This window comes from Panicum virgatum, chromosome 9K, assembly GCF_016808335.1.
Source record: "Panicum virgatum strain AP13 chromosome 9K, P.virgatum_v5, whole genome shotgun sequence".
Lineage (NCBI taxonomy): Eukaryota > Viridiplantae > Streptophyta > Magnoliopsida > Poales > Poaceae > Panicum > Panicum virgatum.
The window spans coordinates 70,734,439-70,757,812 of NC_053144.1; the positions used below are offsets into that span (position 1 = coordinate 70,734,439).

The 23,374-nt window shown below is 46.6% G+C and overlaps 4 protein-coding genes and 1 long non-coding RNA gene across 10 annotated transcripts; 3 read left to right on the forward strand and 2 right to left on the reverse strand.

Moving 5' to 3' along the window:
• The first annotated feature begins 3,994 nt into the window (after positions 1-3,994).
• LOC120647627 (branched-chain amino acid aminotransferase 2, chloroplastic-like) lies at positions 3,995-8,159 on the forward strand. 3 transcript variants are annotated; one of them, XM_039924483.1, is made up of 10 exons: positions 3,997-4,250; positions 4,883-4,971; positions 5,100-5,277; positions 5,382-5,558; positions 5,690-5,821; positions 6,111-6,209; positions 6,301-6,417; positions 6,649-6,744; positions 6,976-7,088; positions 7,741-8,159. In XM_039924483.1, the coding sequence occupies exons 1-10, from the start codon at positions 4,158-4,160 to the stop codon at positions 7,859-7,861; spliced, it is 1,215 nt and encodes a 404-aa protein (XP_039780417.1). In that variant the 5' UTR covers positions 3,997-4,157; the 3' UTR covers positions 7,862-8,159. The 3 variants fall into 3 exon arrangements, with proteins under 3 accessions (XP_039780420.1, XP_039780417.1, XP_039780419.1); XM_039924485.1 differs by having other exon boundaries at positions 5,103-5,277; XM_039924486.1 differs by lacking the exon at positions 7,741-8,159 and having other exon boundaries at positions 3,995-4,250; positions 6,976-7,092.
• Positions 8,160-8,529: 370 nt separating this feature from the next.
• On the reverse strand, positions 8,530-10,195 carry LOC120647628 (40S ribosomal protein S19-like). The gene is made up of 4 exons (XM_039924487.1): positions 10,039-10,195; positions 9,214-9,304; positions 8,938-9,121; positions 8,530-8,843 (listed from the first exon to the last, which is right to left on the reverse strand). The coding sequence occupies exons 1-4, from the start codon at positions 10,126-10,128 to the stop codon at positions 8,771-8,773; spliced, it is 438 nt and encodes a 145-aa protein (XP_039780421.1). The 5' UTR covers positions 10,129-10,195; the 3' UTR covers positions 8,530-8,770.
• Positions 10,196-10,393: 198 nt separating this feature from the next.
• On the forward strand, positions 10,394-15,042 carry LOC120647630 (protein PAIR1-like). 3 transcript variants are annotated; one of them, XM_039924491.1, is made up of 12 exons: positions 10,394-10,536; positions 10,624-10,813; positions 11,509-11,659; positions 11,897-12,034; positions 12,153-12,205; positions 12,296-12,493; positions 12,840-12,899; positions 12,984-13,330; positions 14,143-14,326; positions 14,429-14,513; positions 14,636-14,756; positions 14,892-15,042. In XM_039924491.1, the coding sequence occupies exons 1-11, from the start codon at positions 10,478-10,480 to the stop codon at positions 14,746-14,748; spliced, it is 1,578 nt and encodes a 525-aa protein (XP_039780425.1). In that variant the 5' UTR covers positions 10,394-10,477; the 3' UTR covers positions 14,749-14,756; positions 14,892-15,042. The 3 variants fall into 3 exon arrangements, with proteins under 3 accessions (XP_039780425.1, XP_039780424.1, XP_039780426.1); XM_039924490.1 differs by having other exon boundaries at positions 14,636-15,024; XM_039924492.1 differs by having other exon boundaries at positions 12,990-13,330; positions 14,636-15,024.
• A 136-nt stretch (positions 15,043-15,178) lies between these two features.
• Positions 15,179-20,426, forward strand: LOC120647629. 2 transcript variants are annotated; one of them, XM_039924488.1, is made up of 8 exons: positions 15,179-15,494; positions 15,630-15,878; positions 15,956-16,152; positions 16,452-16,510; positions 17,179-18,748; positions 18,826-18,911; positions 18,997-19,240; positions 19,338-20,426. In XM_039924488.1, the coding sequence occupies exons 3-8, from the start codon at positions 15,978-15,980 to the stop codon at positions 19,880-19,882; spliced, it is 2,679 nt and encodes an 892-aa protein (XP_039780422.1). In that variant the 5' UTR covers positions 15,179-15,494; positions 15,630-15,878; positions 15,956-15,977; the 3' UTR covers positions 19,883-20,426. The 2 variants fall into 2 exon arrangements, with proteins under 2 accessions (XP_039780422.1, XP_039780423.1); XM_039924489.1 differs by having other exon boundaries at positions 17,203-18,748.
• LOC120647632 lies at positions 16,498-21,891 on the reverse strand. The gene is made up of 4 exons (XR_005664850.1): positions 21,725-21,891; positions 18,990-19,732; positions 17,320-17,682; positions 16,498-16,860 (listed from the first exon to the last, which is right to left on the reverse strand). It is a non-coding gene; the product is annotated as an uncharacterized LOC120647632 (long non-coding RNA).
• Positions 21,892-23,374: the final 1,483 nt, after the last annotated feature.

Consider the following 23,374-nt stretch of genomic DNA (forward strand, 5'->3'; position numbering starts at 1 on the left):
CGCGGCCGGGCCCAGCTCCGGCGCCTCCGCTGCCGCCGAGTCGGGCGCCGTCGGACCCAGCTCCGGCGCCTCCGCTGCCGCCGAGTCGGGCGCCGTCGGACCCAGCTCCGGCGCCTCCGCTGCCGCCGAGTCGGGCGCCGTCGGACCCAGCTCCGGCGCCTCCGCTGCCGCCGAGTCGGGCGCGGCCGGACCCAGCTCTGGTGCCCCCGCTGCCGACAAGTCGGGCGCGGCCGAGCCTAACTTCGGTGCTCCCGCTGCCGCCGTGGCAGACGCGGCCGCATCGAGTGCCCCCGCCACCAATACGTCAGGAGCGGCTGCACCCAGCACCGGCGCCACCGCCGCTGCCGCTGCTGCACTGAGCCCTGCAGAGTCTGGAAATGGCATGACAGTCAGCATCGCATCATGTGTCACGGAGTTAGCAACAGGACGCCGTACCTGAGGGTCCCGCACCTACTGCCACCGTCGCTGTCGATGCCGAGGTCGCTGCCGCCCGGGCACCTGCTGATGTGCCAACGGTGGTAGAAGAACCGCTGGGGCGGGAAGCCCTGGTAGCAAAGCAGAAAAGCCGTCAACACAAAAAAAAAACAGAACACCGGCGCAAGGGAGGAGAGCAAGATGACACTAACCCAGCAGAACCGGGGACCCAGCGTCCCCGGAGCCCGGGCCTCTTCTCTTGCGGCTGCTGCTGTTGCTGTTGCTGTTGTTGTCCCTGCAGCTGCGATACAGGCGTAACCCGGGCCTGCGCCCGTTGCTGCTGTACCTGCGGCTGCGGCATGGGTGCAACCCGGGGTCGCTCCTGTTGCTGCTGCTGCCGTCCGCGAGCCTGCTGCCGCTGCTCCTGCGGCTGCTCCTGCTGATGCTGCTCTTGCTGCCGGCGCGATGAATTCCTCGGCGGCGATGGTGGTGGTCCAGTTACGCCAGAGGACCCGTGGGGGCCAGCAGCCCGGGAGCTACCCTGGCCTGCGCCCTCGGAAGACCTCTGGCGCTTCGCGGCGGGCTCCGACACCAGGGTCCCGTCGCCCCGGAGTAGCCTCCGCCGGCCTACGTCCCCTGACGACGCACCGGAGCTGCTCTGGGCCCGGCTGGAGCCGGCCGCAGCCGCGCTGCTAGCCACGGCCTGTTTCCCCTTCGTAGTGGCACCGGACCCCGCAGCGCTTAGCGTAGCCTGATCCCCGGACGAGCCAGAGATCCGGAGCCCACGGTTCGGGTCACCCCCGGTCTGCCGCGGGGCCAATCCCCCGTCGTCCAGGGTTGGCAGGGTGGCCAGCACCGCCACCCTCGCTGGGTCCTCGCAGAGGGGGACTATGCTCTGCGGGAGGATCAGATTCTCTGCGATGAAGGTGTCTCCCGTCACGTTCCGCACCAGGACCTCCAAGGCCTCCTGGGTCAGGTCGCTTCCCTCCCCGCGATGGGTCCTGCTGCAATCGTTGAGGCCGGTGAAGCTCCACGCCGGTCGCGGCCGCTGCTTCAGGGGGGCGATCCGGCGCTTCACGAAGTCGCCGAGCACGTGCCACGAGGTGAGGCCGCTCCCTGCCAGTGACCTGATCTTATCCAGCACGGAGTCGAACTCCGGCTGCAGCGATGGCTTGGCCCTCCAGGATGCTTTGTCGGAGGCGGGCCCCGCGGTCGGCAGGACAAGGCGCTCGTTGGCTTCGGTGGTGGCAACCACCCAATCCCTGCGCCACTCCTCCCACCTTCCGCCAGCAAGGCCCGGAATGTAAGGAGTCGGCAGGTCGCTCCTTATCTGGAAGTAGTACCCTCCCACTTCGTCCTTGCTCCTTCCGGACCTCACCAGGATGAAGAAGTAGCGGAAGAGGATGACGCAGGGACGCACTCCCACGAACATCTCGCATAAATGCACAAAGATGGACGCCAGGAGAAGGGAGTGGGGCGTCAGATGCTGAAGCTGGAGGCCGAAGTCTTCCAGCAGCAGCAGCAAGAATGAAGAAATCGGCAGCCCCACGCCGGCGGAGACGTGCGAGGTAAATAGCACGAACTCCCCGGCGCGGAGGTTGCCAAGGGGAACCGAGCCTGCTCGCACCCCCCAGCCGGTCTCCTGAGCGCTCCACCCAAGCAGGCGGCGCACTGTGTTCAGCTCTCCCTCGGTCTGGAAGCGACGGGGATGAACAAGGGATGCCATCTCCAGACGGGCGAGGAAGGAGCCTGTGTAGGGGGGAGAGAAGGTCAAGGAAGGCTCGGAGGCAAAGGGGCGCAAAGGCTGGAGGAAGAAGACGAATGCGGGAAAGCAACCGTAGGATACGGTATGCCCCGTTATAAAGCCTGTCTCAACCGGCGCGCCCCGGAACCGTCGCCGGAACTCAAGCGACGCTCGCACCAGGAGTTAGCCGCCCAGTCCATGACGTGGGGGGCCCAGGCCCACCTGTCAGGGAGGGTGGGTAATCAACGGGGGTGCGAAAAGGCGGGATCCGAACCGTCGCCCGCGCGCGTGAAGCAAGGCGGAAGCCGAGCTGACGTGCGCGCATTAATCATAGGCGTGGCCGAGCTTTTCGGGAGCTGCGCCAGTGGTAAATGATCCGTTTACTCCGGCCGCAACAATGCCGAACGTCGCGCGTGTGACTAAGTGAACCGCTTATCGTGGGGCCCTTAGTCAGTAATCCGTTGCGACGTGATGAGGCAGCAACCAACCCAATGGGTAGTCAAAGCCGGTCAAGACCTGCAGAAAGGAGCTTCAAGCTATATAGTGCCAAATCGCAGAAGTGGCCCCACCTGTGGGCTCGTACCTCCCCCAAGGTGGGCCCGGGGGCCACTGTCGGTACCCTGCAACAGGGATACCCACTCTTACTGCAGCAAAGCAGGACCCGCGTAGTTATCCGTAGCTGCGCGGGAGAGACGGAGTAGCCAGGCCCCACAGGCCAGGCTTTTCCCTCACCAGGCCAACGGCCCCGGACCGTTCCCCGCCTGAGGATGGGTCCGGTGGCGCCACGTGTCTCCATGGAAGGGAAGCTCCAAGCTGACCGCCGAAGCCTCGGACCCCCAGAGGGGTCCGGGACCTCCTACGCCCGTCCGGACTCCCCTCACCGTGTAGGGGTCCGAAGCCGCCACGTGTCCCGGAGGCGTGGGATCGTGCGCGAGCCTTCCGGAGGAAGACTCGCCCACCTACCGCATTTAATGCGATAGACAAGGCGTGCTCTGCCGCCGTGGTACACAGGACAGCCTTTTGTCAGGCCCCGCTGCGCGCCGCGTGTTACCAAGGAGCACAGTGCAGCCGCCTGAGCCGCGCCCGCGCAGAGCCCGCCTGTAGCATTAAACGGATACGACAGCACGGCACTTTTCCATCATGCCGCCTACGCCGCAAGCTACACCGCCCGCTTAAGCAATGTGACGGGCGGTGACACTAGCTGCGACGGGCCCGACCTGACAAGACGACGCTAGGACATGATGGACGAAGGGCTCCGGGAGCAGGCGAGGGAATCCAAGAGAAAGATCTCCTTTGCCTGCGACGCCATAATGCATGAACAGTGCGTTAGGTTATACTACATCGTTGGACCCACCTGTCGGGGATCCAACGACTGTGTACGCGCCCCCTTGAGATATAAAAGGGAGGCGCTCGCTGTGCACAAGACAGATCCATACAGACTCAAGCTCTAGCGAACTTCTCACTCTCGTGGGAAGGCAATACAACACACAGTGGACGTAGGGTATTACGCTCCGGCGGCCCGAACCACTCTAAATCCTGCTGTGTTCATCGTGTTCTTGAGGAAGATTGATCTAAGACTAGCTAACCCCCGAGTACACACCCTCTGGGCTAGGGCGGGTGCCTTCCGCCACCCGGCTGTGGTTTGCAGCACCACGACAAGTTCCGTACACAAAACTCAACTGACACAGTTACTAAATTTTTATTAATTTTAATAACTATACATTAAAACTGTGCAATTAGCCCCACCTGCCATAGACCCGGCAGGGTAACTCCGAAGCGACTGAGCCGTGGGGATCCTAAAATCGAAGTGGGACCGGTACCCAAAATACACCCACCTCGCGCGCGGCTATTGTATTCAGACGGCGAGGCATCTTGACCGCCCGGCCGCCGCCGCCGCATTCGCTCCTCCTCCGCCTCCCCACTCTGTCTCTGGGCTGCCTCAGCGCGGGCCCCTGATTCCTTCGCTTGCGACTTGCGAGAGATTGCGCTACAAGAGGAAATGGAGCTCGGCCTCGCCTCCCTCGGCGCCCTCCCGCCCGCTCCGGCGCTCGCAGGATGGCTCACGCGGCACTCGCTCTCGCCGTGGCTTAAGGTCCCTGCTCCCAAACTTAGCTTAACATGCTGTTCCTTTCTTAGTTTTTTTTTCTTTTTTGGAAATACTGTACGTCTGGAGCGTGGATTAGGAATGGGGTAGCCAGCGAGGCTAGTAAGCGCCTCTGCACCTGCTGCTAGGTTACAATACAATATGCTATATATGTGGAGAGGAGAGGAGGGAGCTTCTAGCTTGGGTAAAGCGGCTTGAGAGATGCTTAGGTCTGTTAGGCTGTTGTTGTTTACGAATTACTACTAGAGTATGTCAAGACCACCTAAACTAACATTGTCCATGTCATCATTATACTATTGTGGTGCATTAGACAGTTTATTTCCTGTGTTTTTATCACTTTATTCATGCTTCATTGCTGAATGCATAAAATAGGCTCAAAAACTACACAAGCCTACACAGATGGCACTATGGCCACCCCTTTTTTTTAATCCTAAGAAAAGTGCATAAAAGTATTGCTATGAATTTACATAGACTCCTTTTGCATGGTCCAACAGATAAGCCCCATCACGCTTGACCTCCCTGCCCTGGCCCGAGAATCAGAATCGATCCCCCACTGTGATTACTTTTCATTGGCCTCGTGGTCGAATAAAAAATTGTTTCATGCTTTCCTTGATATGCAGATCCAGAACCACATTTATTCAATGCCAAGTCTCTCTTACAAGGTTCCTAGTGTGACAGAATGCCATGCTTCTTTATCAACTAACTACATGTATGTAACTCTGAACTACAAACTATATCCCTTACTATACTAACATCCACTTCATCATTGCTGTGGTTGTGGTTCAGCTATATTCGTACCAGTTACTTTTAGATTTGCTCTGATGGTTTAACTTTTAGCAGGGAAACATCTGAGGTGGTTGATTTGGACTGGGAAAACCTTGGCTTTGGCCTTGTCGAGACTGATTTTATGTACGTTGCAAAATGTGGGCCTGATGGAAACTTTTCCAAAGGTGAAATCCTACCATTTGGACCTATAGCAGTGAGCCCATCTGCTGGAGTCTTAAATTATGGACAGGTTGGCAAGGAAACATCCCACCTTGTTTCTTAGTCCAGTGGGTTGGGAATTTGGAACAATGATAGTACTGAGTGTGCTTAACAAATGATATTTCTGGTTTGCAGGGATTGTTTGAAGGCCTAAAAGCATATAGGAAAACTGATGGGTCCATCATGTTATTTCGTCCGGAAGAGAATGCCACAAGGATGATAACTGGTGCAGAGCGGATGTGCATGCCTGCTCCAACTGTTGAGCAATTCGTTGATGCTGTAAAACAAACTGTTTTGGCAAATAAAAGATGGGTTAGTAATTCTGTTTCTTTATGTTTTCATACCTATTCAATAATACTTGTTATTTTAATGAGCAATTATCTCATCCACTAACATACTTTGTTTCCTTTTCCCCCTTGAAATGAAACATATCATGTTTCTAGGTGCCTCCTACTGGTAAAGGTTCTTTGTATATTAGGCCACTACTTATGGGAAGCGGGGCTGTTCTTGGTCTTGCACCTGCTCCTGAGTACACCTTTATAATTTTTGTGTCCCCTGTTGGCAATTATTTCAAGGTGTGTATTGTTTTCTTTACTTTAAATCTCACCAAATTCTGTGGCACTTATCTGAAATGTAAAATGTCTTGGACCTAGAGTAAATCATGACAGCCAGTGTTCTTTCCTGCTCAGTGGACTGTGGTATGGATGCCTTAATAATATTTTTGTCTCGAGATTTCCTTGTCACAGCACCACCTAGGATATGAGCTCATCCGCAATGATGCATCTAAAAGACTAAAACAGTTTTTTTGAACATAATGTCATGTCATTCTCTCTGTTAATTTACTTTGTTAACTTTATTGTATAGGAAGGTCTGTCTCCAATTAATTTGATTGTTGAAGACAAATTTCACCGTGCCAGCCCTGGTGGAACTGGAGGCGTGAAAACCATCGGAAACTATGCCTCAGTAACTTCATGAATCAGCACTTATTGAAATTTTATATATTGAATAGTTTCAATTTTGTTACTTAATCGCACACTTTGTCATCACTACATAGGTATTGAAAGCTCAAAAGATTGCTAAGGGAAAAGGATATTCTGATGTCCTTTATTTGGACGCTGTTCATGACAAATATCTTGAAGAAGTCTCTTCCTGCAATATTTTTGTTGTGAAAGTATGATCCTTCACTCATGTCCTTGTTAGTATGGCAGTGTATCTCCTTCATAGCTGCTGTTAAGAGTAGGCTTTAGTGCTCAAAGCATATGATAGTGATAAAACTATATTGTTTTATCAGCATTTTAGTTATCCACAACTTTTTCTTTAACCTATGCAACATCATTCGGTTGATAAGACATAAGACTGTTTTATGGGATGAATAGACATATTTTCTTGCCTTTTTCACCAGGACAATGTTATTTCTACTCCTGCAATTAAAGGAACAATATTGCCTGGAATAACAAGGAAAAGTATAATTGAAGTTGCTCAGAGCAAAGGCTTCAAGGTAAACTACTCATAAGTCTCATGGATTCACAGAAACTGTGAAAGGAGTAACTGCCTTGTCAGTGTGTTTTAGCTGAATGTTCAATTGTTCATACATGATATATTTTCACACACATACTTCACGCCTATAACTCATTAGCATAGGGAGAACTGGTGAAGGATATGTGAAGGAGACATCATATGCTGCATGTAATATATGTATTCTTAACTGATGCAATTGGCTTCTTGTAAGGTTGAGGAGCGCCTAGTGTCAGTAGATGAGTTGGTTAACGCTGATGAAGTTTTCTGCACGGGAACTGCTGTTGTCGTGTCACCTGTGGGGAGCATTACATATCTGGGGAAAAGGTGACACTTCTCCATTGCCTTGCTAGTTATATGCATGAATCATCAAGAAGCCGTTTGTATTATTTTCTGAAAATACTGTCAATATATTTTTCTTGAAAAAGGCATTTCCTCTTTCTTGCAATAGCACCATGATGTTACTACTGAAGTAGCACACGATTAGCAAAACCACCTTGTTCCATCCACTAGTAAAAGCATACAGTATCGATGTGATTAGTTTACATAATTTCTTATTTTTCCTGTACTAGTTTTTCTGATCATTTTACAATATTGCTTGTGATTAATTTATGTAATTTTTTATTTGTCCCTCATTTTTGAGAATGCTAGTACCTTGATTTTACCTGACATCGCGTCTTCATGATATGGGTGTTAATTTCCTTCATGGATTTCCTTCAATGTAGCATCGCATGCCATTTGGACCAGGGTCATTTTTCCCTGTTTTTATTAAAAGGAAAATACATGGAATTCGGTTTAAAGTGGGACAGCAATAATTTGTCTTCTGAGAAGGATGGCTGGAGCCTTATGTAATAGCAGCCAATTTCACCACTGCTCACGTACATACAGATGATTGTTGATTTGTAGAAAATGGAGGTTCTATTTTTTAGAGTATGTGTAGCAATGCTGGACTCTGAAATCTCATGTTCTTGGTTTGCAGGGTAGAATATGGCAACCAAGGAGTCGGTGTCATATCTCAGCAGCTATACAAGTCACTTACAAGCCTCCAGATGGGTCTTGTGGAGGATTGTATGGGTTGGACTGTGCAACTGAATCAGTAGCGGGTCACAGATATTGCCTGCGCAGATCTCTAGATCATTACGGCTAGTTGGGTGTGATAATTTTCTTGTTAGTTTTTGCAGCACACTCTTAGGATTGAGTTCCTGTTGTAGATTACAGACACCCTGCATATGTACTGTATTTGCTTTCCTTGCTGTCTGAGCACAGATCAGTAAGATCATGTAATGCTTACTAACCCTGAGCTCCGAACCACAAGAACATCAAACACTCCTGGTTACATTGCGGATCTTTTGTTTCAAAGTAATAAAATAAATTTGCAGCTGTGCTCTTCCCATGTAAGGATAGTGTCAGATCAGTTCATGCTGTTACTTTGACATATTGTGGTATCTGAAGGGAAGTAGCAATGTCTTGCAACATCGATATCAAACTGTTGCCTGCACTCTGCAGTAATTAGATCCGTTTGCTTTTGAACAGACTTGTAGAAATGTTGATTGACGTGGCGCAAGTTTGAATTCTGTTTGCAGTGTCCCAATTTTCAGTGAGTTGAAGTTAACGTACTGTATTTGTTTCTTAAAAAAACACTTTGGATCATAGTAAAATTTTTAAAGTTATTACTATCATGACATGAAGCTGTGAAACACTGACGGGTAACTTATAACTCAAACCCAGCAAATAAAACTGATGAAACCCACTTTTAGGGCACCAGATCTGTACGAGAAGCAAAACACATTATGGATATCAGCTCAGTCGCAAACAAATTTCTCTGGTTCAGGAGTTCAGACATTGCATTAGATCCTCAGCGAAGATATAGTGTGCTGCTTCATAGCTAGATGCATTAACATTAAATTCTCTAAACAAAAAAGGTGGTACAAGTCCTAATTCAAAACTGCAAATATAGTAGCCATCTCAACCATCAAACACGACACCATTCAAACAGAAGATGATACTGCTCAAGCTTCAACAGCAACCCTTCCAGCCACTTGGTCCAGATCACGCCTTCCCTGGGAAGTAATCAGCCGTCCACTGCAAGGCAACAACAAAAATGCACAATAAGCACATCTCCACAACCAGGGAAAATAAGCAAGCAATAAAGCAAGGCACAGAGCATTTGAGATACCCCTTGGGATCAACATCAATGATGCCCATTTTCTGCAACTGCTGCAGGATGTTGCGTGAAATGGCGCCACTGCTCTTGCAGAAGTGCGGCGGACAGGAACCATTCCTCTGGCGGCCACCGTAGATTTTCTGGAATCCACCCACACCAATGCCTTGCCTCAGGTAGATCTTCCTTGCAATAGAGGCTGCAGGGGAAGAAAATTGGTAATCGGATTGAGGAGCAAAATCTGGATATTAAAGTTGATAAATGATATCGGGGAAGAACAAGATCCCGCACCAGCCCTGGTGTAGTACCAGTCAGGGTCATAAGGAGGGAGCTCCTTGAACCTCGCAGTCTTCACAATGTCAACCCACTCAGGGAGCTCCATCTAACACAAGACAGAGCATCATAGTAACAAGAAATTCCACATAGCAGCACAGGAATATAGTCGTTATTATCCATAGCAGACAACTGATGCAATGCAATATAGAAGAAAACATTCTCCCAACCTCACCTCCCCAATCTTAATTTCTTGCTCATGCAACAGATAAGCTTTGTTTCTTGAAGCAACAAAAACTGTAACTAGGATTTCAAATTATAAAAGCCAACCAAACAAAAACGAAAGCTTAGCAGTAGTAACACTTGGGACAATGAGCAGGACAAGGTTAAAGTGATAGACACCAACAGTAAGCTAAATCATTGAATTATAAGCATTTTCAATTGTCTGAATCCCAAGGGTTTACAACCCCTTTTCAAGCTGACTGACTCTGGATACCCAGAGAAACAAAATAAATCACCTCGCCTGTTGTGCTCCGGGAATTTTGAGCATTGTTAAAATTTGCCTATATCCCAAGTGTATGGATAAAACAGGCGCATTCAATACAATCAAAGGCTCCCTCTAGATTAAATTTGACAAATCTACAGCAGAAAAATTGACCTTACACACAGGGCGAAAAGAGGCAGCATCTCTTTAGGCCATAATAAATTCGAAAGCCTAACAAATCACTCTAGTGGTATAACCAAAAGGCCAACGAATCAGAGATTGCTCCTAAAACTGCACAGGCAACGGCAATCCTATGCGCAAGGTCTAGGAGTCGAAAATTACGGGGCAGGCGGCGTTACCTTGCCGGAGCTCTTGAGGTGCGCGGAGTAGGCCTTGACGAACTCGTGCGCGTTGACATCCTTCACCGTCCTCGCCGTCGAGGTCGCCATCCTGCTTGGGCTTGTGCGAGTGCTTGGGCTGGGGGGACGGAGGCTGCTCGGGGCTAGGGTTTTGTATGTATACGATTGGGGCGTCGGATCGGATGGATGGGGCTCCCACACCCTCCGACCGACGGTTGCGATGCGATGGCCGCCGCCCGCGACCGCGAATTGGGCCGAGAAGAGTGTACGGGCCGGGCCGGGCCGGCCTCTATAATCAAGCGGCCCGTTCCTACTACCCCACTCCGTACAAAACAAAGGCAGGCAGGCAGGCAGGCGCAGAGAGAGCGAGCCGCAGAGAATTCAAATTTGCAGGGCCTCGCCGGCGATCGCCACGGCCGCCGCCGCCTCGCTCGCGGCCATGAAGCTTAAGATCAACAAGGCGTGCGACCTCGGCTCCATCTCCATCCTCCCTCCCCGGTGAAATCCCCCTCCCCCCTCCCCTCTCGCCGCGGCTGCTTCCGTTATTCTCACATGTGCTCCCTGTTCTGTTTCTGCGGCTTTCAGTAGGACCGGAGGGAGCGGCGGCACCGGCGGGGTGGGCGCTTCGGGTTCCTCCGCCGCGGCCCTGTCGGGGTCGCAGCAGCAGCGCTCACAGCCGCTGTCCCAGCAGTCCTTCTCACAGTCGCAGCTCTCGCAGGGCTCCCTCGACGAGAACCTCCTCAGCCTCCACCTCGCTTCGCCCGCGCACGATCAGGTTCCGCCCCTCTGCCGGCATCTATAATCTATTCCTCCCTCTCCTCTCTGCTCCTGTGTGCTGATTGGAGGGCCCTTGTTTGTTCATGTGTCATCACCCGGGGCCGGGATTGGTGGTTTTGCTTCATCAGTGGATTCGTCAGGTGTTTGGGATTCCGTGAGTGGCGTGCTACATTAGTTGCGTACTTCAAATTGGTGCACTAGCCAGCCATTTAGTCGCAGGAATTCGCAAAATTTGTAGCAACAATTTGTAGGATGCAGAACCACACTGCCATAGGTTGTCCAGTTTCCAATAATCTAGCTGTCAAATTGTTTGCTCTGCCACTGGTACCACCATCTTGCAATCTCTTTGCTGCATGCATATTACTCAAGCTATTAGGGAGTTAGATCTCCTGAGCTACATCTATTACTGCGAATCTGTTTGAAATTTATGATTTAATAATGTGAGTCTCTTTGAAATCCATGCCTTCTTGATTCCACCAGTATGCAGTTTGGTCCCGTTAATTTCTGACCCTCAACAATGACTTTTGCTTTATTCTTCAAGGCATGATGAGAGCCCAATGTGACAATGCTCTTGCTGCTCATATTTTACCTACAGCTCCTGTGTTTCTATATGCAGCTCACTAGTTCTCAGATATGTATAGCTATGGTTTCTTGCCCAATTTTGACCTCCATTATCCTTTGCTTGGTGACCAGAGATTCGGGTTACATGATGACTCATCAAAGAAAACGCCTTCCTTGCCTGTCAACTCGGCTTCTTGTGTGCGAGAAGAAACTCAGCTACAACTGGCAAAAATACCAAGCAACGCTGTCCATCGGTGGAACCCTTCTCCTCCCGACAGTAGATGTAATGCCTCAAGACCTCTATCCTTTTGACACAATTTCTAGTTTATTAGTATCATCATACTAGTATTTTATTCTCCTTATCTCATGTACTATGCACAAGGCTGGTCTGGTCCATGTTTTCGTAGTAGAAAAGTAACACTGAAGCCTTTTTATATCCAGATAACCCGTTCATTGACCTGCCATAGTTGCATGGAATCTCTCTTTTGAATCGTATGCCTGACTAGTAATATTTTAACAGGTCAGATTCCCAATGAAGATGTTGAGCGCAAATTTCAGCATCTGGCAAGTTCGGTGCATAAGATGGGGATGGTACTGGATTCAGTGCAAAATGATGTTATGCAGTTAAACAGAGCCATGAAGGAAGCGTCACTAGACTGTAAGCCCCCCTAACTGTGAGCTGAACTGATAATGCAGAAGTTTCTCTTTCTTCATGAGCTTTTGAGCTCTAATTAGGTTCTGGTGCAATACTGAAAGCATGAGTTCACCATGTTCAGCTGGCAGCATACAGCAGAAGGTTGTTGTCCTGGACAATTCACTGCAGAAAATTGTGAGGATTATTAATGCTTTTGTCGTTTCTCCTACAGCGTTCTGTTTTTACAGACAACAACATTTGACTTATTTGTTCATACCATTGCAGCTTAAGGGACAAGATGATCTCAAAGCACTTGTTGAGAGCAGCATCAAAAGCATTGCTGATCAGCTGAGTGTTCTGAACTCCCACTCCAGCAAACTGGACGAGATATCCTCGATCCTTTCAGTCTGGCCGAAACAAATAGAGATAGATTTAAGGCAACTTCAGAGTGACATCTTCAGAATTTTTACAAAAGAGATGGAGGTAGTCCTTAAGTTTCTTCACCTCTACTTTTTATATGATTCCAAGATCTCCATTTAATTTTGGATTCTTCTGATGATTGGCATGTGCGCACAAATAGTTATCCTTGCCAGCTTCCTAGTTTGTGAATTACATAGTTATCGCAGTAGAATCTATTTCAGTTTCACATAAACATATAGGTTAACTCAAATTTGGAGATAACTTAAATTATACAGTCAATCTCATATGCCATTTGCCACTTGAAGTACTAAAAGAACAACGCTGAATTGCTCGGAAAAAAAAAAGAAACAATGCTGTGACACTGTTTGGTCTGAACTCTAAGCTGACTGATCATTGCCTCTTTGTGCAGGGGATTGTTAGAGCTATCAGATCTCTCAACAGTAGGCCTGCTGCAATCCAAATACCAACAGTATGTATTCATTACTCTAGTAAGTAATTCAAATTTCATCAGTATCCCCCTCTTTTAGTTATATCTTTTTCATCTTGGCTGAAGGACCAGATCTGCACGACCAACACAAGGCCACTGATGCACCAACTACCCATAGCAAATGAAAGACCCCAGGTGAACCAAACACCAGTAGCAAATGGAAGACACCTGGTGAGCCAAACACCAGCAGCAAATGGGAAAATTCTGATGAACCAAACATCAGCAGGAGATGAAAGATCCCTGATGAGTCAAGTACCAGCAGCAAACGGAAAATCTTTGATGAGCCAAATACCAGCACCAAATGGAAGACCTATGATGAGCCAGAGACCAGGAGCAAACGGAAAGTCCCAGATGAACCAAATACATACCGCAAGTGGAAAGCCCCGTACAAACAAAATGCCAGCACCAGAAGTGTAATATTCTCGCGTCCATTTCTTACAAATTCCAGTTATTAGATGATACTTTATTCCTTAGAATGGAGCATTTAACTTGAAGTTTTCTTAATGGTTAATCAGAGCGTAAACTGACTGCTCTAATCTTGATATCCTCAAAAACAAGGTTTAGATATTGTTATATGCTAACCTGAAAGCTGATTGAAAATCCATCATTGGATGCATGATCTTTAAAAAGGCTACTTCTTTTTTCATTGCATCTGGTTAATGCAGGAGTCCGAGTGTTGAAATAGCAACATGTTCGGATGCTATTGCGGTGGAATGTTAGTTTTGTTATATTCACGATGGCTTCTTCAGTTTTATTGACTTTCCTCTATGGATGTTTGTTTCATTATACTACAATGGCATTTGTTTTTTCAATTGGACTGATTTTCATCAAGTAAGATTAAGTTGTTCTTTGTCAGTTGCATTACTAACATGACTGCCACTATATAAATATATATACTAGTACTGGTTCTCCATCTCTGTGTCATAGCTGGAGTTTTCAGTTATATCTAAATCCCTGTGGTATGGGGGCATTAGTGGTGCATGGACTGGAAATGTGAATTAAATTGTCAGATCTTGTATCATCGGAGAGAGGTTTGTTATGTGCTTTTTCAGAAGGTGAATGAACATCCATCAGTCTTCAAATGGTGGTGGGTGTTGTAGTGCAATTGCAGTTAAGCTAGGTGTTTTTCAGTTGTGTTTTGAATACGTACTTGCAGTGATTTTGGTTTTCTGTGTCTTAGTTTGATGACTGTATCGTGACTAGGCTTCATTATTAATGATGACAGGCATCCTGCATCTTTGGCTTGCCCTGCAAAGATGGCATATCCGCATCTGAAGGTAGAAGAAGAGGGAAAGATGAAAGTGCTTCCTCAAAAGTTGACTGGTTCTAGAAGAATGGTGGCACTGACACCTAAACAGGAAGAGGAGGTGGCAAGTACCAAGGTCACCGGGACTGCGGCAGCTAAGAAGGTAGTTACATTACATGTGGTGTTATGGCAACCAAAACATGCGGCTGCTGCCTTATGTTGATGAGCGTGTGACGACGGCTGCTTGTGAATGTGCAACACGCAGGCAGCAGCGGCCATGATAATCATTGACTCTGATGATGACAGCGAAGGTCGTGGCTCCTGCGTGATTCTCAAGTCCTCAGGATCAGGTAGTTATATATATGTACGGTACGCTAGAGATCGAGCTGGAATCGCATATTGGGATTTGGGTGGGGTACCATAGTTAGTAGCAGAACCTGAACAAGGGAGACGCGGGCTCTAATTTGTGCAGGTGACAAGGAGTGCCACCTGATGAAGGAAGCCACGGAAGAGAGCCAGCAGATTCTGCGGAGGGCCAGGAAGCGGCGGAGGAGAGAAATGCAGGCCATTGTGCCTGCCGCCTAATTAATAAGGTAATGGAATCCAATCAATCTAGAGATATGATACGACGATGCAACGGGCTAGCTAGCTAGCTAGCAGTGTCGTCGTTTCATTCACCTAGCAGTAGATAGTACAAGTTAAGATAGGCCATATATATATGTATGTAGGAAAGCAGGCAGAGTATATGTGTTAATTCTTGAGGTGGTGTGACCGTGTGATCCTCCGATTCTTTCCCTTGCTCTTGATTGATTCAACAAGTAAGTACTTATAGTATTAATTACCTTTGTGCTGTGCGGTTAAGAGCATGCATACATTTTATTCATCAGCTCTGCAACTGTTATATATGTTCCATCTGGCCTCTGCTGCTGCCTTTGACATTGAGTACATGGGCTTCCCGGGCTTTCAATTCAGCACCAGCAACAGCAAGGCACCATGCAAATGCAAGTGGTGGTTGTGAATTTCCTCGCTGCTTGCTAGGGCCTAGGGCCATCATCTTACGTATTATTTTTTGTGTGGCATGCATGCATTTGACATACAAATAAAGCAGCAGGAAACGTGGAATGTCTTTTGGCTCGTACGTGTTCCTCCCAACTAGCAAGCAGCACTGATCAAAGCATGCCTGTATTTAGAGTTAAGGAAAATGTACAAAGACCAGTACAAATACAGGAACACCGTACCAAAAGAAGAAGAAGAAGAAGAAGCAAGCAGAACTACAAGGACGTGTGTGGATGTGCATCCAGCAGCCATCGTCCAATGCAAGGAGATCTGATGTATATCATCTACTACTACTAGTTTACTTACTACTGTGTACCTGCAGGCCTAGTGGCCTGGGCGCGGCAGGCAATCAATAATTTACTCGGCCCAATCAATCAATAATTTACCAAGGCGCTCGCTTTCTGGTGCAGATCGAGCAGGTGGAGGTGGGGAAAAGTAAAGCGCGCCATTGCCATGTGCTCCACCACTCCATCATCCACAGCTTGCTTGTGCAGGAATGCAAGATTCCTTCCGTCGTCGTCCTCGTCTCTCCTCTTGACGCGCCGCCCAGCAGCCCACAAACTTAACTTTGATCATCTCCTCTCCTCTCAATCTCGCCGGTGTTCGTACGTGTCGTTCAACTGAAGCTCGCTCCCCTGAGGCCGCTCAGTTATCAGCAGGTATTAGTAGCTAGCTAGCTGTCTGCCGCTCCGCTAACAGCAGCTCATATGAGTTTTTGAACTGCATCTGCATGCAGATCGAGTTCCCAAACAACAAATATGGGCAAGACTAGTCAGAAACAGCGCCGGCTTATGCGACGTCAGGACAACAATAATATAGGCTGCAGCATGTCAGGCCTCATCCGCATCTTCTATTCCCGCCGTGACGCCAAAAAGCTCCTCTTGGACAGGAAGCAAGGGAGCACAAGCAGGCACATTTTCACCGCCTTTCCTGGTACCACACTAATCGTTTCTAGCAACAACCTTAATTAAAACGACTAGATAGCTAGTCTCTGCTAATGCTAGCTGTCAATTTACCCAACAAAACTAAACCTTCTTATTATGATATTGCTGACCAAAGCCATAAGAGATTATTATTATTCCAATTGCTATATATGCACACTAGCTTGTTTGATTATTCATTATAATAGGCAGCTAGCTTGGTAAACTTGTGCCAGTATGCACTGCATGTCAATATGATGTGAATACTTAGACATTTGAAGAAAAATATCACATTTATAAACTTGATTGCAGGAAGAGGCCACTCGAGAAAGAAATCCAGGGGTTTGGACGAGATAGATGAGGACGGCAATGTAAGCTTTCTTTATGTACATATACATATACATTTACGTCTCTAGCTAGCAAGATGTGTTATTGTGTTCTCGAGAGTGTAAAAACATTTTGTCAAATGTTGGCTCATCAATAGTCTGCTTAATGATTGTGTTTACTCTGCCAAGATGCAGCACATGTCCAATGAGAGTAGCCATTCTTGATCATATGGTTGCTTGCATAATAATTTCAGAAAAGCATGCTGGAATGATCCCACAGATTCTATTAAGCAGTGCAAGTGGTCTGGGGATATCCTTCGTTTATGGACTTGAATTCAGCCACCATCATGCATTCTTGATGTAGAAAAGGCTTGGTTCCAGCTTTGAATTATTATCTGTATCAAGCCATATTGCTCTTTGGTCATAAACTCCAGAAGAACCACTTGGCAGAAAATACATCAATACCTAACATATTGGTTTCTATATCTGTTGAACTGTACGTTACTGCCTCAAAAGTCAAAACTAAAAACAACAAAACATTGCATAAAATCCATTGCCTAATAAAATCAAGCACGCTTCACATGTACTGTAAAGCATCTAATTGGAAGTGGTCTAGTTTGCATTAAGTTTCTATGTGACCTATAATTGTATGCATTATCCCATTCCGTAATGCTTATGCTGCATATTGGAGCTTATATTCTAAATGATTGTAGATCTGCTGCTCTTATCTTTCTCAGAACATGGAGGAATGCAGTTCAAGCAAACCAACAGTCAAAAGACTTATGGAGGATGAGCTAGGAAAGCTAAAACAGTTGAAGATTCCAAAGGATGAGGTTCAAAGAATATTAGCTGACCTGGGACATGACGTCTATCTGGACAAAAGATCAACACAGAACAGCAAATCAAAGGGAGACCAGAATCACAGCACAAGCATCACCGTGTCTGCTCCATCTAGATCTTTGGATCCTAGTGGTTCCAACAGCAAGGAAGAAGCAGAAGAGAATGAACTTGAATGTGCCTTGACAGATTTCTTAGGACAAATCCAGAGGTACCATGATGAGCATCCGCATAAATTTTGCAGGAATAAGGGTGAGCTATGTACAGAGCTGAAGGTCCTAATCCAGACAAAGCTTAATGAGCTAGATAATCCTTCTTGCAGTCTTGGTTATGAGCAAACTCCACAGGGTGAAGAAAAGGATACTGCTGACGGCAAACATCTGCATAGCAGAAGTGTAACTCAACCCAAACAATTCAGAGACACACTCGAGATGCTATGCTCAGACACTGAACTTTTCGTCAAGATACTTGAGCAGTCGAATTTACATAATTTGGCGAGCATTCAAAGGCACAAAAACAGACAGATAGGAACTGGGCCAGCACCCACAAAAATGCCAGAGAATACCAAAGATTCTAAAAGTCCGAGTAAGCATGAGTTGGTCACCAATACACGTGGTAAAGAGAGTAAGCATATATTTTTCTGGAAGAAGGAAAGACCAAACAGAACGCATACTGAAGAAACCAATAGTTCTCAGCCAGTTAACAAAATAGTTATACTGAAGCCAAATACAATAAGAGGGGCTAACCCTGCTGCGGCTATTAGTTCAACTCAATATCCAGAATTAAGTGAAGCTGAAAGTTCAAAATTTTCAATTTCGGGAGTCAAGAGGAGATTCAGAATCGTTTCTAGTGAAGCTAGAAAAGGAAAACCGACAGTGTGTGAAGATAGCCTCCAAAAAGATCCACATTGGTTCCAAAAATCAGCTTTCGCAATAAAAAAAGATACCAGACAGCTCGCTGAACAGACCTCGGTAGATAAAGCTTTGTCTACTGGTACAAAGGATTTTAGATCTTCAAGCATGAGTAGGAAAAAACAAAGGAATGATGGACCAAGCGAAATTAACAATAACATAATGACATCACCAAAGGATGAATCTGCCTTTTATGACGAGGCCAAGAAACATCTAATAGAAATTCTGAAGGACAAAAGTCAAACAGCTAAGTACCCGACACTTCAGATCTCAAGGTCCTTGGTAAGGATGCTTTCCCTCCCTCAATGCAACACACCATCACCTAGGAGTAGCCCTAGGGCAAAAGATTGCATTTACCTTTCACCTGAAGAGGCAAACATTCATGCCATATACAAGGAAAAGAGAGAAGAATTTGCAAAAGAAGAAAGCCACTTGGGAAAAAATTCAGAAAGTGTTGCATGTGAAACACATCATAAGCAGGCTGTTCAGGAAAGGCATTGCATCAAAGAAGAAAGTCAAGAAACAACACAAAACAGTAAGTAAATGCTTTCCTAGTCATCAAAATAGTTGAACAAACATGGTTATTTTGTCACAAGGATAAAATATTTGTAGATGCTGGACTTGACACTCTGCGCTCTGAAGAAATTGACAAATTGGATTGCATCCCAGCAGAGCAATGCAGATATAAACCATTGCAAGTATGTTCCAGCCAATACTCAAAGCTGTTCCATGTTGTTTCTATCTCTTTTCTTATTTTGATGAATTTATGTACTTACATTGAAGGATATGATGGGAGAAGTAGAACCAGTCAAAGAGCATGTTGCAATGGTTCCAAGCCCCCCTGGGAATGATGTGCCAGAATGCCAAGGGCCCACAACTCCCCAATCAAGTGCACCAATTGAGCTGATATCGCAATTTTCTCCTGATGGAAACCATGAAAAGCAAGAGCAACCCAGTCCTGTATCTGTTCTCTATCCGTTCTTCCATGCAGATGTCGACAGTTCTAATAATGAAAACATTATAAAATGTACAACTCAATTTTAAACTTAACATTTCCATTTATATTGAAAAAAATGAGCGTTCCAAAAATCTAAATGATTTTTTGGTCCTCCAATGATCTATAGGTGAATTGCACGAAGATATCTTGAGATCACAATACACCACAGCGGATGGTTCAGACCATGGGGTTTTCTGGGTGGACAAGGATGTCAGGTTAGGTTACATAGAAGAATTGCTAGAGCTGTCAGAATTATGCACATACCAGAACTTAGAGGTATGGTATCTAGAAGACAAATTAATCAGCCCTTGCTTGTTCGAAGAATTACATCAAGGAAATCAAATAGATGATATGAAGCTTCTCTTTGACTGCATTTGTGAAGCTGTGACAGAAGTCCAGGGTATCTACTTCAGTCCTGCATGCTTATCTCCTCTCAAACACAACATAAGGGGACCTCCAACAGGACGAAACCTTATCTCAGAAATCAATAAGCAAGTCGAGCGCCATCTCCATTATCAATTCCTGAGCACATTAGACCAGCTAGTTAATATGGATCTTGAAGGTGGCAGTTGGATGAATCTTCGACCAGAAAGTGAAGAGATCACTGTGGTAATATGGGACTGCATACTAGATGAACTATTGGAAGAAGCTGTTTATGATTTGTGGATTTGAAGCTTCAGTCTCCTAGTCAACGTTGAAGTCTCCTAACACTATCTGTATATTGGCCGTGCAATAACTAGAGCCATCACTCGTAAATAGAAGTTACCATACTGACAATAACCTGTTTGCAAATTTTAACTTGGAGGACCACAGAAACAACATTGCTTGCAAATTTGAGGATATAACACTTTTGGAGCCCAAGTACAGAAGAAGTCATTCTTAAATATGCCAGCAGCAGCTTCCAGCTATTATGTGAATTTTTCCTGAGCAATGGATATGTTCAACAGATTCATAAGTGATGGCTTCGCACAACAAGGCACGTTCTTGGGGCCAAAAGCATTATAGCATGTGGCTGACTGAGGAGTCCTGTGAGTTTTATGTGTCCCATGTGTGTATTCTTGTTTGTTTGTTTGTTTTGTTTTGTTTGTTTGTTTTTTGGGGCAAAGTTAAGAACACAGTGAGTGTGTGAGCCTGTGAGACAGAGAGGATGTGCACTTGGTTGTGTGTACTAACTATCGTAATTCATAAATGAATGCATTTCAGTTAGCCCAGATTATACTAGAATTTTGTCTGCTTGAATAGCTCGTTTGCTGGATTGACATGGGCAGGCAAATTCACCAAACTGAGTGAAAATTGTGAGACTACATTTTCTTTCCATATCATTTGTTTTAGTGCTGTGGACGCTTTCACTGGCGTCCAATACCACCACAAGAGAAAGAAGCAACAGCCGGCAGGATTGGCTTTGTTTGGATAAGAAAGTAGTTCCACTTCGTTAGGAGTTTGTTATTGTCCTCTGCTTTATAAATAGCAGAGTAAAGATTGTTTAGGGTTAAGCAAGGAATAATCCAGCCAGTTAATCAGGTTGTTCAGAGCCTCCGCAAGGAGGGCGAGCACGCCTCCATCTACCTTGCCCTTATTCTCTGCTATTCCAATCTACCACAACATTTAGAGTGCGGACAATGGTTAGCAACGTAAAGGCTAGCTACACCAGGTACCAACCCCCCAGAAAAACAGTCAAAACAGTGCACACAAAGTGGGGATCGAACTGGAGACTCCAGCTAGAAAGATGAAATAGTCGGCTACTTTTGTCCTTCCTGACCAAATTGTAAACAAATGATGATTTAACCTAAATGATTCATCATTGAGTAAGAGCATAAGTATTAGTGGTATGAATTCTTCTTACTTTTCTAGTCCAAAAGAGTAAATTTTGTCATATAAATTTAGTGAGAAAGGAACATGCATGTATGTACAATTGAAAATCGCATGGTTGGTCAGTGAGACTGTTATGCTAACGCTAGTGAAATAAGCCAAATCTTGGTCACGCCTAGGAAAATTGGCATCCGTTTCGTTTGATTTGTGATTGAGTAGGACGAGACACGAAGCCAGTACTGATATACTACTATACTAGCACAACAAATGCTCTCTCTTTCTCTCGAGTAAGAAAAAAAAAGGAATAGCAGCCTGAGTCATTTTTACTGTAATAACTAAGTTTGTAGAATCTATAAAAAGCAAAAGCGCAGTTGTTGCACAAAATGAAATCCCAGTGATGATGCTTCCCTCCAGCAGGCACCAAGTGCGTCTATCACTAGCTATTTGGTAGGTAGTGCCTGAGTGTCTGGGGCCTAGTTGTCCCCAGGACCAGCAGCATCTGATCCACTTCCTTCCTAGTCTGAAATTCTTATACGCATCATGAGATCCAAGTGTGAGGCAATAAATTTGCATTGGAAAGGAGAGCGACGCTTCAACTACGAAATTGACTGAATCTCCCGTTCAAAGCCAAGCAAGCGAACCAATAAGATTTGCCGATTTGGTTGGGAGAGGGGGAGGGGGATGAGTAATCCAATGTTCCCATACCTTGCCGATTCAATCGAGAGGGGAAGGGCATGCTTGCGGACAAACAGAGCGAATGCCTTGCGCCCTAACCCTAGACGGATGTCAGGAGCCGCCGTTGGCCGCGCTAATTGAAAGCGATAAATCGACCATGGAATGGAGCCGTCGAAATGCGATTGCAATTTTTAAACTCGAGTTATTAGTTACGAGTAGTTAGTTAGTTAGTTAGTTATTAGAATGAAGGTCGTTCTCGGCTTAATGTGAAATTTTTTCAAGGACTACAGTACACATTGTAGTATATCGATATAATCTATATATATAAATGCAATCTATTGAGTGTCAGAATTCTATTTCTCTCAATCCTTCATGCTATCTATATAAATGCTGGCGCACAGTCAGCACGAGCAACTCCTCTCTTCTCTCTCCGACAATTGGGCCCCGCAGCTTCTTTCACCGCCAGGTGGGCCCATTCGTCAGCTTCATCTTCCACCTCCGCGGGCGCCGTGCTGCTGGGCTCCCCGCTGGCGCTCGAGCCGCTGCGGCGTGCGCCGGACCCCTGCGCGCTGCCGCCGGCGCCGTCCCTCACCGTGGCTCTCGGTCCGCGGCGACCGTGACCCAGACAACGCGGCGTGGCGTGCTGCGCTCCCGCACTCCTTCTCCGCCAACGCGCTCTTCACCACGCTCGCCAGGCTCCCCTCGCTCGCACGCCTCTAGCTCGTCGGGCTCGGTGCCTGGGGCCCGCTCCCGAGCGCAAGCTCCGCCGCCTCCCGGCCCTATAGCAGCTCAACCTCAGCTCTCGGGCCAGCGTTCCTGGAGGTGGGGAAGACAGTGGCGCGGCTGGTCCTCACCGACAACAACTTCACTGGGAAGATTCCGGCGGGGTAAGAAGCACCAATAATTTGAATGGATCTTGGCATTGCTTTGCTTGCATTTCGATGAATTGAATGCATTTCTCCTATTATCTATCTTCCGCGAGTAACTAACGAAAGCACTAGCTTGCTAGCTCTCGCTCCTCTGTTCCTTGCTTGTCCTGCTCTGCTCTGTTCCCCAAGCCCTGTGCCCCTGCCCCTGCTGATGGAGCTAGCAAACCGGGCAGGTTACAGCCAGGGTTAAAATATCCGACCGGTCGCCCCTAACTGCCGTCCTCCGGTTCCGGCTAACCGGACCGGTTAGTCCGGTTACCGGTCGGAACCGGCCAAACACAAATTTGAATTCAAATTCCCCCGTTGAAACGGTTCGGACCGGTATACCGGCCGGTTTGACCGGTTTGCCGGCCGGTTTGACTGGTAACCGGTCAAATTCAAATTTTTTTCTTTTTTTATTTAAATTCAAATACTCGCAAAGTATACTAAATAAATATTTGTATAATATATTTTAGTCTAAATGAACCCTCCAACTTTTTTTTACTACTTTTACATTATATTTGTATACTTTTGTATGCACGTTTTTTTGTTTAACTTCAAATCCCCGCAAACTATACTAAATGAACGAATTTTTGAGAAAATTTGACACCATTAGATTCGTCGCATCTTGAAGTATTTTTAGGAATTTTTTGAGAATTTTTCATTTTTTTGAATTTAAATTTAAATTTTGAATTTGGACCGGTTTCATACCGGACCAAACCGGAACCGGTCCGGTTTGACCGCCGGACCGTAGCCCTGCTAATGGGGCTAT

Excerpts from the sequence above, each read along its gene's own strand:
- LOC120647627 (XM_039924483.1), top strand. The coding sequence starts at position 4,158 with ATGGAGCTCGGCCTCGCCTCCCTCGGCGCCCTCCCGCCCGCTCCGGCG. Across the intron at positions 4,251-4,882 it reads CGCTCTCGCCGTGGCTTAAG|ATCCAGAACCACATTTATTC; the intron begins GTCCCTGCTCCC and ends CTTGATATGCAG. Across the intron at positions 6,210-6,300 it reads CCATCGGAAACTATGCCTCA|GTATTGAAAGCTCAAAAGAT; the intron begins GTAACTTCATGA and ends ATCACTACATAG.
- LOC120647628 (XM_039924487.1), bottom strand. The coding sequence starts at position 10,128 with ATGGCGACCTCGACGGCGAGGACGGTGAAGGATGTCAACGCGCACGAG. Across the intron at positions 9,305-10,038 it reads ACCTCAAGAGCTCCGGCAAG|ATGGAGCTCCCTGAGTGGGT; the intron begins GTAACGCCGCCT and ends GTCTTGTGTTAG. Across the intron at positions 8,844-8,937 it reads ATTGATGTTGATCCCAAGGG|TGGACGGCTGATTACTTCCC; the intron begins GTATCTCAAATG and ends GTTGCCTTGCAG.
- LOC120647630 (XM_039924491.1), top strand. The coding sequence starts at position 10,478 with ATGAAGCTTAAGATCAACAAGGCGTGCGACCTCGGCTCCATCTCCATC. Across the intron at positions 10,814-11,508 it reads CTTCGCCCGCGCACGATCAG|AGATTCGGGTTACATGATGA; the intron begins GTTCCGCCCCTC and ends CTTGGTGACCAG. Across the intron at positions 12,900-12,983 it reads CTGCAATCCAAATACCAACA|GACCAGATCTGCACGACCAA; the intron begins GTATGTATTCAT and ends TCTTGGCTGAAG.
- LOC120647629 (XM_039924488.1), top strand. The coding sequence starts at position 15,978 with ATGGGCAAGACTAGTCAGAAACAGCGCCGGCTTATGCGACGTCAGGAC. Across the intron at positions 16,153-16,451 it reads CATTTTCACCGCCTTTCCTG|GAAGAGGCCACTCGAGAAAG; the intron begins GTACCACACTAA and ends ACTTGATTGCAG. Across the intron at positions 16,511-17,178 it reads AGATAGATGAGGACGGCAAT|ATCTGCTGCTCTTATCTTTC; the intron begins GTAAGCTTTCTT and ends AAATGATTGTAG.